At 31.9% G+C, this 16894-nt stretch overlaps 2 protein-coding genes across 11 annotated transcripts in view; one reads left to right on the top strand and one right to left on the bottom strand.

Annotated features, from left to right (window-relative positions):
- Window positions 1-16894, bottom strand: part of LOC113397709 (protein madd-4) — a 165293-nt gene that overhangs the window by 21497 nt on the left and 126902 nt on the right. For 5 of the 10 annotated variants that reach the window (XM_064218553.1, XM_064218556.1, XM_064218558.1 and 2 more), the window contains exons 10-17: window positions 13351-13503; window positions 13083-13207; window positions 12111-12152; window positions 10783-11025; window positions 8671-8794; window positions 7673-7794; window positions 5417-5498; window positions 4662-4829 (exon numbers count right to left, since the gene is read on the bottom strand). In XM_064218553.1, coding sequence (XP_064074623.1) covers window positions 4662-4829; window positions 5417-5498; window positions 7673-7794; window positions 8671-8794; window positions 10783-11025; window positions 12111-12152; window positions 13083-13207; window positions 13351-13503 — 1059 coding nt within the window. The remainder of the gene's footprint in view (window positions 1-4661; window positions 4830-5416; window positions 5499-7672; window positions 7795-8670; window positions 8795-10782; window positions 11026-12110; window positions 12153-13082; window positions 13208-13350; window positions 13504-16894) is intronic. The other 5 variants (XM_064218555.1, XM_064218557.1, XM_026636155.2 and 2 more) reach the window with 5 other exon arrangements.
- On the top strand, window positions 9136-10716 carry LOC135193954 (uncharacterized). The gene is made up of 2 exons (XM_064218561.1): window positions 9136-10000; window positions 10240-10716. The coding sequence occupies exons 1-2, from the start codon at window positions 9200-9202 to the stop codon at window positions 10699-10701; spliced, it is 1263 nt and encodes a 420-aa protein (XP_064074631.1). The 5' UTR covers window positions 9136-9199; the 3' UTR covers window positions 10702-10716.

Genomic DNA, 16894 nt, shown 5'->3' with positions numbered 1-16894 from the left:
TCAATATCTTTTAATAATCTGACCTGGGATTTGAAACCCTCGAGATCTCCAATCCAAGTCAGACCAGATCGTTGAGAAATAAAAAGACAAGATATAAAATCTTACAATGATCAGTCTAATCACGGCAGTAAGAAGCTTATAAACTCAACAGTGGCTCAAAGTACTAAAAATAGCTAAAGAAAATAAGATTTCTTTGTGTATTTTGCGAAATCGCTTTGAACGTGTTGATCGTGGAATTGAGGCATAATTATTTTAGTATTATATTAGCCGTGTCGATCCATGAGACAGTGATTTACTTGGTGATAAGGCTTTGTGCAAGCCCGTCTGGGTAGGTACCACTCACTCATCAGATATTCTACCGCCAAACAACAATACTCAGTATAGTTGTGTTCCGGTTTGAAAGGTGAGTGAGCCAGTCAGTAACTACAGGCACAAGGGACATAACTTTTTAGTTCCCAAGGGTGGTGGCGCATTGGTGATGTAAGGAATGGTTAATATTTCTTGCAGTGCCATTGTCTATGGGCAGTAGTTATCACTTACCATCGGGGGCCCATATGCCAATAAATGCCATAAAAAAATGAATGTAGAAGATAACCATTTAATTGAAAATGAAGATAATTGATTGAAACCTCATTGATAATATCAGTTGTGTGATGCGTTAAGTAGAAGAAAATATAGAAGGAAGCTTGAATCCCAAAAAAGTCGTTTCTTGGGATAGGCTATATTTTATGTCTAACATCTGACGACCAAGACCCAAAACGCGAGCAAAGTCACAAAGACAACTAGTTATGTTATAAAGGTAAAACTTATATGGTACCCATGTCCAATATGTTCAGTTTTATATTCGCATTTCTATTGTTTTTTTTTTTATTTGAATAGTAATCATCTACTTTTAAACTGATCAGAAGTGCAAATTCTAACCCGTTTATCAGAAGATATTTGATCTTCACTTGATGACATAAATACTGTACATCATTCAAAAATGATTACAGAATTTTAATTAACTTCTATCTGTAGCTTAATTGCTTGGCGTCGTTTACCTAGCCACCGTTAAATATTTGATCGTAAATTATCGGTATTTTTTTAATGATTTTATTCACATAATCATAGAGCAGATTATTATAATGAAGGAATTTAAGCTGCTCTCCTTCAAGCTTCTTTGGAAATTATTTTGCTGGTGGCTTGGTTTTCGTTACCATAGCATCAAAGTTATTTAATGCTATGGGGCTATTACGGTTAGAGCATAGCAACTATTGCTATCAAATATTTGTTGCGCGATTATCAATTCAAATAAAAACAATATACATATATAAACTGATGATATTGATTATTGCATTTAACAAAAGAACATCACGTCAACATGGAAGTCATCTACATCCACGTGTTGTGCTGATGTGATTGAACTTTATTTTATTACTAGCTGTGCCCGCGACTTCGTTCGCGTAGTTGTCGGAAACACTATCATGATTATCGTTTGATTGCTCACGTTGGTTTTTGTTATTATAATCGTCAATAAGATTTAATAATATGTTTTACAGTACTTTAGCGTAGATTATATTTTTAGTTTTATTTTCTTGTGGTAGAAGAACGTACTGATTTTGCCCGCAACCCGATCTTGACAACGCGACATATAGTTGGCCGTGTGAAAAGCAGTCTTGACGTAAATCGATTCCTACGTGTTTAAATGTTTGGCCCTGTGATTTATTAATGGTTACGGCAAAAGATAACTTAATGGGAAATTGAATTCTTTTAAAATTAAAAGGTAAATCATTTGGAATCATTGGGATGCGAGGTATAAGCACTGTTTGACCAACTGCCGGACCAGTCAAAACTGTTGCAACGATCACGTTATTGCGAAGGAATTTTACTTGAAGCCGGATCCCGTTACATAAATTTGGTGGTTTAAGATTTCTGAGTAAAATTATCGCAGCACCTATTTTTAACTTCAGGGAATGTGGTGGAAGGCCGCTCGGGTTTAAAGAATTGAGAAACTCTTGCGGGTAATGGACAGCATCTTCTTGATCCATTACATTATAAATAGATGTGTAGGTAGTTATATCGCCTGGAAGTTTGGTTAAAATTAGGTCGTTAATTTCGTCAACGCTACTATTTCTCGCCGCCAATATTGCCCTTTGACACATCCATTGGTAATCTTTATTTTCTATTTCGACGATATTAGGGTAAACTTTTGATATTAAATCCTCTATGCTAGTCACTTTTCTCCTAAATCGCGATCAATTTCAATTTTATTTTCAGAATGAGGTACTTTTCCATCTCCTATTAAAAGTAACTTTGAAGGAAAATTTGTACTTCCTCCCCCCAAATGTGCTCTCATATTCGTAGATAGTTTTAAGGTATGGACAAATTTCCATAACGGTGAACTTTTAAGGCAAGACCTTACAATGTCTGCTCTAGTTCCTCTTAAAATTACCGGTAAAGTTTGTCTAAATAAATTACCAACATCTGTGTTTTTATTGCTTATTGTTATACGGTCAATTATGACAACCCTTTTCTTAAACATAAAAGAAATATTGTACAATAGTGCACGATTGCGAATATTTTTTTGTTAACAATTCGATGCAGGTGTATCGACATCTGGATGTAAGACAAAAGAAAAAGTCAATTGTAAATAAATAAATCACAAACAAAATTCATACTCTGCCTAAACAAACAAAACGTTCAACAGGAAATGTAATAGTAAATCTGAAAGACTTTTTTTTGTCTTGGATTAGGAGAAAAGTTCATGAATTGTAATACCTGACGGTAGACATGTTTGCTTAAACACTCAATTTTGATTCCAATTTTCTGTCATTATATAGGACCACTATGTACGTATAGGGTTTAAAAAAACATCAAGAAGAAGTGTATTTATCGATAGACCAGATTTACAAATTTGGATTATATCATATATTTACAAACCTACTTTGGCTGACACCGCCTCCAAAAATAACAATAATTTTAACTATAATATATTATCGTAATAACTTTGCTGACTTTTAAATAGTCTAAATATTTTTAATTTCATTTTACATAGTATAAATCTAAAAAATATTGTGATCATTGTTTGTTATTCATAGGTTTGTGTTAAGTTAGATTTAAAGTGGGTAGGTACATACTTATCTCCTTGCGTGGAAACACAGAACGTACCTACATATTGGTAAGTAGAATAAGTTACTTGATTATTAAGTTGTAGAATAATAAGCAATTATTTTTTACTTTTTAGAGCATATTATTTTTTTTCTCTTTTGAAGTCGGTTTTTTTTTGTCAAAATTTTTGTTTCTAAAAGATTCGGCCGAGTATCGCTAACGTGCTCCTTAGAATTGTTCAGTTCCCTTCCGTACCGTTACTTTGTCATGGATCCTATGCTCAGAACCTTACCAAACTTTCACCATAGTACCCTTGAAGTATATCCTTTATAATAAAAAAAGAATCATTAAAATTGGTTGGCACAATTTTGAGTTATTCACCTATTTATCGCGCACATACATAATGCACATTTAAGACTTATATCGTTTTCATAGGGATACCATCATCGTAACAGGATAAAATTAAAATGGGGCCCCACGGGAAGCACTACTTTTCAAACAAAAAAAATTATCAAAATCCAGTGAAAAGTTATGAGGTAACAAACATATAAAAAAAAAAATACAGACGAATTGATAACCTTCTCCTTTTTGAAGTCGGTTGAAAACAAACAATATTAACTTAAACGTAATAAGATAAACAAACCGAACAATAAGAAGTTTAGATTGTTTCTCCTTTGGTGTTATTTCATAAGGTGATTATAGTACAACCGTGTTGAATATGCTTGAACGTAATAGAAATTACTTGAAATATTGAACTACTAATTTATTTGTGTAGTCATTTTAAACGATATTCACCTATTTGCTTATTTGCATAATTTATTTTCTCAGTGATGATTAATCTGCTTCGGTGAAAGTATCGCTCGCCATTTTGAACATTTTTCGTGTGTAATGTAATTTTTATACCTTATTTATACCGTGAAAAGTTTTAATTGTTTACTTGCAAAGTACGAAGGAATGTTCATTGACATTTTATCTTATATCGTAAGTTAAAACTACAGCAGATTATGATTTAAATGTAATCGATTTTAAACGATAAAAAATAATGAGCAAATAAGCTGATAACAAAACCTAATTTTGATAAATAATTTAACTATTAAGAATGTTAATTTTTTTAAGTCGTTATGTGCATTGCTACTTCGCAGAACTACACCCGCGGGTGAGAGTGGCGAGCGCGGCGGCGGGGCTGACCCGCCTCCCCCTCAGCCGCCGCCGCGCCCCGCCTGCTAGCGCACTCTTAACGAATAGACATATAGTGTCACGGACTTTTTTTTTATTATTAAAAGAGGAATATATCTTTCATACACATTTTTTGAGTAACTTAAAACGTTTATGCTGCGCACGCATCGAAAGTCCATAAATGTGAATAATTTTCCCCGTTTTTGCAACATTTCTCACTGTCGCTGCGCTCCTATTGGTCGCAGCGTAATGTTATATAGCCTAAAGCCTTCCTCTATAAATGGACTATTCAACAAAAAAAGAATTTTTCAAATCGGACCAGTAGTTCCTGAGATTAGCGCGTTTAAACAAACAAACAAACAAACTCTTCCGCTTTATATATTAGTATAGATACGTACCTCTCTTTGCTTCATGCCACCACCACAAGTCTTGGAGCACTTAGACCACTCAGCAGCGTGCCACCGAACGGGGCAGTCAAGGACGTTACAATATTGTCTGTCTGGTGGCGGTGGTTGTGGACACATACTGTTTGGTACAACCACCGTGTTGGTACCACCTCGGGTTACCTGGTAAGATGGAGAGACGCTACATTTTTTCATCCATTTATTACAGATAATTACGAAATATTATCGAACATCTTTTCGATTACTTAACTCAAAATCAAAGTCAAAAATCTTTATTTAATATAGAAGTGTTTACACTTGCTTATTGATAGTCAAAAATCTACCACCGGTTCGGAATTTAACACCTCGGACCTGAGAAGAACCGGCGAAAGAAACTCAGCGGATATATTTTTTTTTTAACTACGCAACTAATGCCTATAATAATATTTCTTAAACAATATCTAAAGTCAATGAATAAAAAATACAGAAATAAGATATCAGTAATCGATCTTTCACGTTAGTTATCGTTAGGCACAAAATATTGTTTTTTACTTTTCCATCCAAATATATCCGTTTTCATGTAAATTACTCGTAAAGTGAAAAAAAACTTAACTTTTTATACTTTATATATTTATCAACAACAATTTAATTTTGATCACTTTTTTTCTGAAGTATACTTCACGTTATTCAGGTTCGATATCGATTCGAATCAAAATAAAACAACAAAATCTAATATGAAAACGCAACCCGCTAGAGATTTTCCAACTTACCTCGTGAATGCATGTGACTTCTCGAGTCTGAATACCGATTCCACACGACTTGGTGCATTGAGAAAACTCCGTGTAATTCCACCTGCAAAGATACTTATGTATACTTAAACGCTTTCAGATACAGTGGATTTGACATTGATGTTCTTCGAATGTTTTATTTTACAAATAAAATTCTAAATTCGTTGACTTTATTTTCTTGTTAATAATCTGTCTATAGCTAATGAAAATCAATCAATAGGATCATCATTAAATATATTATTATTATAATCTTTTGTAATGCTTTTTTTTTTTTGTTTAAATTCGTTTATTTTAGCGCACCTTCATAAACTAAATTGACATTGACAGTTGACACGGAGAAGTAAAACTGATTTAATTTATACTTAAAATTTATTTTACACTCTAATTTATCTAGTATCCATTGGGAATAGCTGTTGTGGTCGAAATCAGCACATAATAATTACTTGACAAGGATGGACTGCCATGATATCAAGCTGGTTTGTGTATTATATGGTTATATATAACATACACCTACCAATACAGTATATAATTATTAAATTAATATTACGCTTTAGGTATTTATTATCTGGCAAATGGAAAAATTACTAAATTTATTTCAATTTCCGTAAGTTCTTAATTTGGTAAATAAGGTATACACAATACAAACGTAATCTATATTTCAATATTCGCGATGTATATCATTGATATTAACCGCAATCATATCTTGAAATATGATTGCGGTTCATGTCTTGAAGTATTTTCTTGACGCTTCAACACAGTTTCACTTTTCGTGGTCATAAGCATATTGGCTCATAATAAAGATATGATCTCGAATTAAAATAAAATTTAGAGTACAATGACCCAAAACTGAAACGTGTCTGTTTTTCCACATTTTTTAAATGTAACAATAATAATATTATATCAGTACTTATACAGTATTTAATACTAATATACTATTTCGAAATGTAAATACAATCAAATAAAAACTACCTATTATATAAAGTAAAATTTACAGGCGATATATTTCAGACTTATATATTAAACCGTAACAGTAGTTTTAACGCAATGCACTGGTTAAACACTATTCCAGGGAGCTTTATATGTAATTTAATGTTATTTCCACGAACGCTAAATACAAAGGGACGAGTAAATTTCAATCTTATCACGATATAAATAGAGTTTAAAACATAATAAAAATTACAGTGGTCTGATACACTAACATAATGCAGTGTAAACGTGTTAAAATATAAATTGAGCTAGTTAACGTTAGTACAGGGTAATGTATTAAAAATAAACAAGCTTTTTGACACGTGAAATATGAAACCAGTAGAACGACTTTTGTTATATTGTTTGAGTCTCTTGTTTTGAGATCTCTGCTAAAGATTAAATATATGTTATGAATTATTTTGTTGTTCACGAATTTTTTGTCTGATTGAAGATTGATACGTGTATAAGCTTTCGTTTCGGTGTGATATGTGACAGATTTAAATGGTTTTTGTAACGTGAAATTTTTAACCTATTTAGTGAAATGTTTTAGGGAAATGATTTAATTCGTCTAGTTGTACTTAGCAGCACGCAACATTTGTATTTATTTAATGACTTTTTTCAAATATTTCAAAATTAAATACTTTCATTAGTACAAGATTTTATTGTAACGTATTTTGTAAGTCTTTGTATATATCGTCAGTATATAATAGAAATCATATTACAAATTCCCTAAAAGAATCACGAAATTATTTACTGAAATTTTTATTTTTATTTATAAGCATTTTGCTATTTATTTTAACTTACAATAAATGTATTCTTTAATTTCTGTATAGCAACAATTCAAACATATATTAATTTATTTAATACTTTATTGCTCACCAAAATAATAATATAATGAGTTCAAAAGGCAGACTTTTAAAAGTGAATCACAAATGAAAAATTTGAAGCGCCAATAGAGCAATGGTTTACGGGGCGTCGTGCGATGTAAAAAGTCGCGGGATCGATCCTGATCCCTTGGGCTATTTTCGTCTCCAATACTAACATAAGCGATAAGCTTAAAAGGAGGGGTAAATAGGAATATTAGTATTTGGGCATTGCTACTAATACTTTTTTTTTTAAATAACTTTATACTAAAAGCATTCTTTCAAGTCAACCTTAGGAACTGTGAGAGACAGAGAGAGAGGCAAAAATTAGTCATAAATTCATATGAAAGTGTATAATTATTATTGAAGACATATTTGAAGGCAGTTGTATATATTTAAGGGGCCTTACCGAGGAGGGCACGGGTGATCGTTACAGGTTCGGACTCGGTTCTCTGGTTTCGTGTGTGGATCACACATGTAAGGTGAAGCGTTCTTGCCATCCTCATCTCTAACACATTGGATGATGAGTTCCTACAGAAAAAAAAAAAATATTGTATTGTTTTTTAATTTTATGATTGTTATAGAATAGGTAGGCGGAAGGATAGAGGGTCACCTCTTGGTAAGGTCACCACGGCTAGACCTTGTAAATCTATGTAACATTCCTTACATAACCAATGCACCTTGGTAGCTAAGATGTTATGTTCTTTGTGCTTGTAATTATTCTAGTTCATCCTTCAAACTGGATTACAGCAATATTAAGCATTGCTGTTTGGCGATTGAATATATAATGAGTGAGTTTTATCTGCACAAAGCCCTACCACCAAATTATGTCACTTTATTCTCCAACAGAGCTGAGATGGCCCAGTGGTTAGAATGCGTGCATCTTAACCGATGATTTCGGGTTCAAACCCAGGCACGCACCACTGAATATTCATGTGCTTAATTTGTGTTTATAATTCATGTCGTGCTCGGCGATGAAGGAAAACATCGTGAGAAAACCAGCATGTGTCTAATTTCAACGAAATTCTGCCACATGTGTATTCCACCGACCAGCATTGGAGCAGCATGGTTGAATATGCTCCAAACCTTCTCCTCAAAGGGAGAGGAGGCCTTAGCCCAGCAGTGGGAAATTTACATATAATCAGCCTGTAAATTTCCCACTGCTGGGCTAAGGCTGCTAATGTAATGTAATTCTCCAACAGGCTTGTAAAATTCATTCGAAATTTGCATTCAAAGTGATTGTTTGTATAATATTATAATATCTAAGGTTTACGATTATAGATAAATGATAACTTGTCATAACAATTTGTAAATACTCACTACTTGCAGTTCTTCGATAATTGAAACAATATATATGAATATAAAGTATAAATAAAATTTAACCTTGATTTATTGTCTAAGATATACCTGAACTCCACTTAAACATGACGCGCTACAGCTGGTATACCCCTTTTCCTTCCAAGAATAGGATTTCCCAGGTGATCCAGGTGCCACTCTAATATTGCTCGATGTACCGAAGACTAGTGATCTGCTGAAGTGATAATCTTCTCTTTACCAATATCGCGTTTTGATAGAAATACATATATGTAAATATATAAAAAAGGAGAAGGATAACTATGTTAATTAAAGATAAGATTTCTTTTAGTAGTGACGTAATAGTAGCATCTCTTGAAATTAAAACGTCAACGATGGTAGAAATGATTTGAACACATTCTATATAGATTCACCTGAATAACATTATTTCTAAAAGTATGGAATGTCTACGAGTTAAAGTGTTTTAAATTATCATACGATTACCACCGAAATTCTGTTTGCATTTTATCGTCCTTTGATAAGATTAATTCTCGTATCAATTTTTATCAGTTAATTTAATTCCCTACGAAGTCACTTCAGTTAATGTCACGGTGTAAAGAACAAGAAAGATAAGAAAGGGAAAATGTCTTTAGATGTAAATATAAGTGAACCAGATGAATTTAACTGTATCGAATTACATAATTGTATTAAAAGTGTCGCAAACATTTATAATATAGAAGATTTTGTTTATCACGTTGACATTGTCTGCGGTAAAGGTGAAAATTATATTGCGAATGTATTTAGAGTGTCTATTAATGAAACAAATAATGAAAAAAACAGTGTCAGTGTTATTGTGAAAACTCTTATCAATACAACGCGACAAGACTTGTTTAGAGAATTGCATAAGAGAGAAGTTTATGCCTATAGAAATGTTATTGATAAATTTGTTGTATTACAAAATGATATAGTAGCTAACGAAAGAACTATACTACCGAAATACGTTTTTGCTAGTACAACGAAAAATAATGAAGTTATTATATTGGAAGATTTACTGCTCAGTGGATTTGTGATTGAAAGTAAATTTAATAAATATGAGAAATTAGATTATCCTCAAGTACGACTTATATTAACAGAATTAGCGAAATTTCACGCTTTGTCATTTGTGTTTAGAAAAAAAGATGAAACGAATTTTGAAAATTTACTCGATGATTTTAAAGATTTAATTTATCAAGACAAATTTCTAAATAAGACTAAACTGAGAAATTATTTTCAAGAATCGTATGAAATGTCTTTGAATCTCATAAAAGACACGGACGCTAAGAAAAAGTTGGATAAAGTGAAAGATTTTTTATTAGAATTATTAAGAACGTACACTAAACCAAAAAGGTATAACGTATTTTGTCATGGAGATTGTTGGATCAATAATATTTTGTTCAAGGACGAGGTAAGTCAATCAAAACTTTTATGTGATTGTTTTCAAGTTAAACTTATATGTCAATATTTTGTTCGAATAATATGAATTTATTCATTGTCATATGTCTATTTAAGTCTATGTATTTTGATTTGAATGTATTTCAAAATTAATATTATAAACATAAACGAAAAATATTGAGTTAATTAAATTACTGTACAACGTGTTGGTTATATTAAATACAAAATAACATTAATATATTTACTTTTCAGGTAAATAAATTATGTTTCCTGGACTTTCAAGCTATGAGGTATGCAAGTCCTGCAACAGACATCCTATACTTTATGTACATATGCACGGATTCCGCCTTTAGATCTGAATATTTTGAAGATCTTAAAACAGTTTATTATAATACCTTTACAAATTTCTTAAAACAATTCAACATAGAAGGTAATATTGTTTATCCACAAGAAGAATTCGAAAAAGACATAACAGAAATGCTTCCTTTTGGTCTACTTATCGCTTTAGTAGAATTAAGAATAGTCACGACTCGTCCTGAAGAAGAAACTTTATCCAACGATTCTACAGACGCCGATTCAACAAATGATAACATTGATATTAATAAAGCAGTACCAGGGAGTGAAAAGTTATACGAAATACGAGTAAATGATTTGGTAGACGATTCAGTCAATAACGGGACGTTGAATCAGCTTTTAGATCTTGTTAAGTGTTAACAAATATTTAATAGACTATTAAAGTTATATATCATATGAATTTGGACTATATGTAACATGAACAAAGACACAAAAGATTACCTGTCACCCCCATTATATGCTGGTGCACTAGAATCTCCAAATGAAGTTCCGTAAGCCATTGAGCATGGTTCCATAACACATCTTTCGGTCTCTTCAGTTGGTTTTGGTCCCATACATTTATTATCAGGTAACTTTGCAATCGTCCGACTGAATTCTAAGAATATTTTGCAGTGAACTTCTTTCTTCCTCCATCCCTCACCGCATGTCACGCTGCACGGACTCCAATCATCGTCTTTGATGTAACTATGAGAAAAAACAATTTAGCTTTGTATTTGATGATGGCTTCAGTACTATTTAAAGACGACGTGCATGACTGGATGCGAAAATATTTAGGACTACATAATTCAAATGTTTTATAAGTAAAAAAAAATATAAATATCAAGACACTGGCAGTTTTTTTTAGTTTGATTTAAATATTTTATTATTCACCATCTACTTACATCGATGCTTAAGTGCCTTGAAATCGTGATTAATATTCATAATTCTATTTAAATTCTAAAGGGAGTTCACACATGATAACACATGCTAGGTGCGAAGGGATCGATATATGTATGTTGAGAACTACCAATCCTAATAGAATTCTGGCTGGTATATGTAGAAGTATGTGCACCAGTGTGTCTGTGTGTAAACGCCAATTGTACCTGGAATCTTAATTTACATTTTTCTGTATATAGCGTTAAGCGAATTATACCTATGCTAATATAAAACCACACTGTGAATGATCAGAGGAAAAAATAGCATTGTTAGTGTCCGTGCAAAGATGTATAGTATCTTAGAGTATCGGAAAAGTGTTTCGAAGCAAAATAAAATGTAGACAAACTTTAGTCAGTGTAAGATGTGCAAGGAAATATAAATTTTATAGTGCAGTGCATAGAGTTGAAAAAGTTTAATCGTTGATAAAGTAATGGTCCATGACAGGTAATGAACTGAAGGGTTTTTGTGAAATAATCGAGGAGAGTGCACACGAAATTGATCAGAGTCGAACTAAGATAATAAGTGGTATACGTTCCATTTTCCTTTGAATAAACTTTAATGTGATACCTATCGTTTAGGTCGTCTCAAAACACGGAACGGTTCTGAATTCTAAAGGGAGCTATAACGGTGATGAAAGTTTATATTAGAATCGTCCTTAAACCACTTTATTATAATCGAAAATGGTTTGAAGACGATGTTTCCATAGTGATAAAATATACAAGCTATGGAGGAAAAGGGACAACAGCCACTGGATGTGTGTATGGAGTGGGGTAATGTTATTAATTGTAAAAGATGTGATGTTGTATTGAATTCAAAAGTGAAACCTTTAATTAATACTGGTTAAGGTACAATACCTTACATACAACCAGCCACACGCAAAGAATATTTTGTAATTGCTGAAAACAACAACAAAATACTCTGAGCTCGTTTAATACATACAATATTATTATGTTAGTTAAATTTTTAAGTTATTAATCGTGTTATAAAAATAAATATGTATAAGAAGTATAAATTTGTATTTTTTTTGTTAATTTTTAAATAATTTACTAAAATATATTTCTATAATAAAAATATAATTAAGTATCAATTGAATAAGCATTTTACTTTGGTACTTAAAATAATATTCTTTATTTGAAACAAAAACTGACATTAAACGTTAAAAAAATATTTTTTTACTAAGCAAAGAAAAAATTTATAAATAAATCATTTTTGTAACATTTTTTTATAATCCTAATGTAAATTGCCAATAAAAAATAAACATGCAGGTTTTCGTCAAATAAATACGAAAATAAAATTAAGACAAGGTAAGTTGTTTCTGGATGGAGGCAAATGTTATGATTTGTCTGTAAATAGCCTTTATTTAGATAAACTCTTAGAATGTCATCTGTCGTTTAGTACTGAAATTTCAGATACAGAGATATTAGGCATAATTGTTTTTGATGCTTAAAATATCTACATAATTTAGCAATTCTTAGTATTTATCAATTTAATTCGAGAAACTAAACCAAACATTAAAATTATAAAGACATTGGTGACTATTTGTAACTGCTAATTTAATAAAAATAAAACTTTTGAAGAGTTATAATATAATAGAGACATAAAGGAAAATCATTTCTACATTTGTCTTCATCCAAAATTAATATAACGAACTATTCACCAAAAACTAGATCTCGGTTTTGCATCGCCGCCTCTAACTTTTAATAGTCTATGCTCGAGCGTGCGAGCTCGTGCGAGTAAGTCAGAAGATAACAGAGCAATATGCAGGAACGAGATAGCTTGAAAGTTGGTGAACAGTCGTTGACGTGTCAGCACTTGATGGTACTTACGTGGCTTCAACCGGAACATCAGGTTCGCCAATGAGCTGTTCAGCTTTTGCTTGCGGAGGTGGGTAAGGCTGTATTAAAGGCTGTGTATGATATACCACTCCAGGTAAAAGGTCTTCAATGTCGTCCTAAAGAAATCAAACCATATTTAACACGAAACCAAATATAGGATATATTTATATTATTTTTTGGAAGTTAAACTATAATTTATTTTTGTCGTTTAGAACTTCAATGACATATATATCTAATTAGGTTATAATATTAATCTCACCTCAGGTTCTTCGGCTTCCCTATAAGCAGGACAGCTGATGCCAGTTGAACACGGTCTGGTAATCTCTGGTCTTGTAGCTGGGTCACAGCCACCACCTGCTGGGGTACACTCCACACCACGGACTTGCACTCCTTCGCCACACGACACTGAGCACTATAAATAAAAAAAAAAAAGTAAAGTAAATGCGTAAATGCACACCACTATCCTATTAAGGAGTAATAATTAAAACATAAACATAACATAATCAGCCTGTAAATTTCCCACTGCTGGGCTAAGGCCTCCTCTCCCGTTGAGGAGAAGGTATGGAGCATATTCCACCACGCTGCTCCAATGCGGGTTGGTGGAATACACATGTGGCAGAATTTCGTTGAAATTAGACACATGTAGGTTTCCTCACGATGTTTTCCTTCACCGCCGAGCACGAGATGAATTATAAACACAAATTAAGCACATGAAAACTCAGTGGTGCCTGCCTGGGTTTGAACCCGAAATCATCGGTTAAGATGCACGCATTCTAACCACTAGGCCATCTCGGCTCTGTAATAATTAAGCACCTTCTAAAATATTTCCTTCACTGCAAGTATATATATACTTCATATAATGTATATATACGTTCATCTCAAATTTCCTTACTTTAAAGTCAGAAATAAGTTGTATTGCGAAAATGAAATGCCAGTTTAAACTCTCCACCGTCCGACAATATTCCCTTAATATATTCACTGGGCAATATCGGCTTCAGAAGTAAAAAATAACGATCTATTTTAAAACAGATTAAAACCTAGTCTACTTTTTATGTCATTCAAACTTTGTAAATTTCTTATTTAAAATAAGTTGTAATTTCCGACTTAGAATCAGAAACAGTATAATTGTTTATAATTTATGAAACAATACTACTCGTACATACATATATTGAGGAACATTCAAAACATACTAGTATCATAACATATAGTATATATAAACATATAGTATAGAGATAAAGGTAGATATGTTTATTTGTGTTTAGTGGTAATCTTAGGAACTTATGATCCAATTCAATTCAATGATTTTTTTACTGGTAGCAACCTACATTACTTCTGAGTAATATAGGGTATAAATTGTATTTGTATCATATAATTTTCTTTATCAATGAATTGCACACGTACGAAGCTCAAGCAGATCGGTAGTAACATTGTAAAGACGTTAATATTTACTTAGGGCGTAGGAAGTTCGTCGAAATGAGAAGTCAATTAATTTGCTTTAAACAGAAATCTTATTAAGCCATTAGTAAGAGCAAGCTTTGATTTCACCTACGTCTCTTGAGTTCCAGTTTGTCGTGTCTAGTTGTTTAGTTGATTTTGTAACAAGTTCGCAGGAACTAAGCAGTTAATAGCTCGTCCGTTGACTTCGTTGACAGTTTGGGACGAACTTTAGACTAATTATCTTCTAGTTTGAGTCCACAGGCTAAAGGTAAAAGTCAAAACTGTTCCAGAAACGTGATAGCAAATGTTATGAATTTGATGAACGAATAATTGATGAAGTTACAATATAATCAAAATCAACATATACTTTATTTAAGTATGCTTTTACAAGTACTTTTGTATCGTCATTTTCGAACTATATTGAGTTAAATTACTACCGGTTCGGAATGTAGATTCTACCAAGAAAAACCGGCAAGAAACTCAGTAGTTCGTTTTTTTCAACATTTAAAATACAAAGTTTTGTTAGTTAAATACAATTATAATATAACCCGCCAGGAAGTCAACAAGTATTAGCTGAACGCTTTTTATCATCTATATGATCAAGTATTTAATATTATGCTTTTCTTATTAATATATTATTTATTAATTTTTATGTTAATAATAATTAGATACATTATAATAGTAAATAGTTTATAATAAAACGAAGAGTATTTCAGTATGAAATTTAAGCAGCTATTAAATGTTATATCGAAATAATCATAACATGCAACAAAATTTTAGGTATACTTTTATTTATCTAATAGCTTTATTTAAAGCCTGTCTGTTTAGGTACCATCTCATATTCCAGCGACAAGCAACTTAGTATTGTTGTGGTTCAGCTAGGAGTGAGTGAGCCAGTGTAACAACAGGCACAAGAGATAACGTCTCAGCTCCCAAAGTTAGTGGCGCTTTAGCGATATTAGGAATGGTTATTTTTTTTAAAGCGCTAATGTCTACGTGCAGTGGTGATCATTTACCATTGGGTTTGACTAAATATACAATAAAAAATTATATTATGAATGTGCTTTACATTTTAATTAGACTTAATTTAAGCAATAAGGCGAGATGTTATACTTTTTATGAAGGTTTTTGCTCTAAGGTACAAATGTTTCAACACTAAATAGGGCTCAAACATACATTTTAATTAAACTTAATATAAGCAATAAGGCGAGATGTTATACTTTTTAAGAAGGTTTTTGCTCTAAGGTACAAGTGTTTCAACCAAATAGGGCTCAAACATAATTTAGATTAAGAGACACTGGTGGCTGGAGGTCTGGTTTATTTTTACTCAGCGGATTGGAATTGCGATTCAACGGGGAAATGCTGCTAACATTATTGCCACCATTCCACGCGGTCATGATTTATACAGTAATTTGTAATTATACCGTATTTAATTATTTTAGTATATAGTTAAGGCATTAATGTAAATAATTCTTGTGTAAATAAATTTTAACTATTGTACACATTTGTACAAGTTATTATATATTTTACTTGAATGAAATGTATAAAATTTAGAAATTCTATTCAATTCTACGTCCAACTTCGAACTTACTTAGGATAGGTGTATAATAGAGTTTCAAAGATGCTTTAATGAACAAATTTCCTGTGAAGTGAAGAAATATTTTCGGAGGAATTTAATGTAATTCCTGATAAAAGGAAATAAATAAATATTTAAGAAAGGAGATTGTTTACTTTGACTCTATGTGGTCGTGTCGGTCTTAATCTAAGTGTTATTGTAAAGTCGAAGGCGCGAAGGAGCACCTCCTTCACATCTCGCCGCCCTAAGCCTTCCGAGTGTATAAATTTTGATGCTTAGGCATTATAAAATCAAGATGAGTGAATCGGACGCCATTTTGAAAATTTTAATACGTTTCTGATTTATATTTTGGAAATGTAGAGCGCATATTACTAATCATAGCTTTCAAATCTATTTAAGAAATTACATACATTTTCCTAGGAATTTACGTTGACATATATGACTATATATAGTATAATTATATTGAAATATAATATATAGTTTAAATTAGACATCGTAGAGTCCAGTTATTATATATAGCAATAAACTATATATACCCTGCAAGTCAAAGTTTAAGACCACCTTAATTAAAGTAGGAACTTAAAGTAAAACTATATATATATGTATATACCTATGACTGAATATATGTGAATGAATGAAGGTTCACGAATACACTATTTTAAAGGAGTTAGCTTAGAGCTTATCCCACCACGCTGTTCCAGTGCAGGTTTTTAAGCACGTATTATGTGGCAGACTATCTAACATAGACAGGTTAACAATATTTTTCGATTAGCACGAGACGAATTATAAA

This window comes from Vanessa tameamea, chromosome 23 (assembly GCF_037043105.1).
Source record: "Vanessa tameamea isolate UH-Manoa-2023 chromosome 23, ilVanTame1 primary haplotype, whole genome shotgun sequence".
NCBI classification, from domain to species: Eukaryota; Metazoa; Arthropoda; class Insecta; order Lepidoptera; family Nymphalidae; genus Vanessa; species Vanessa tameamea.
This window is presented reverse-complemented; position numbering and strand designations above follow the sequence as displayed.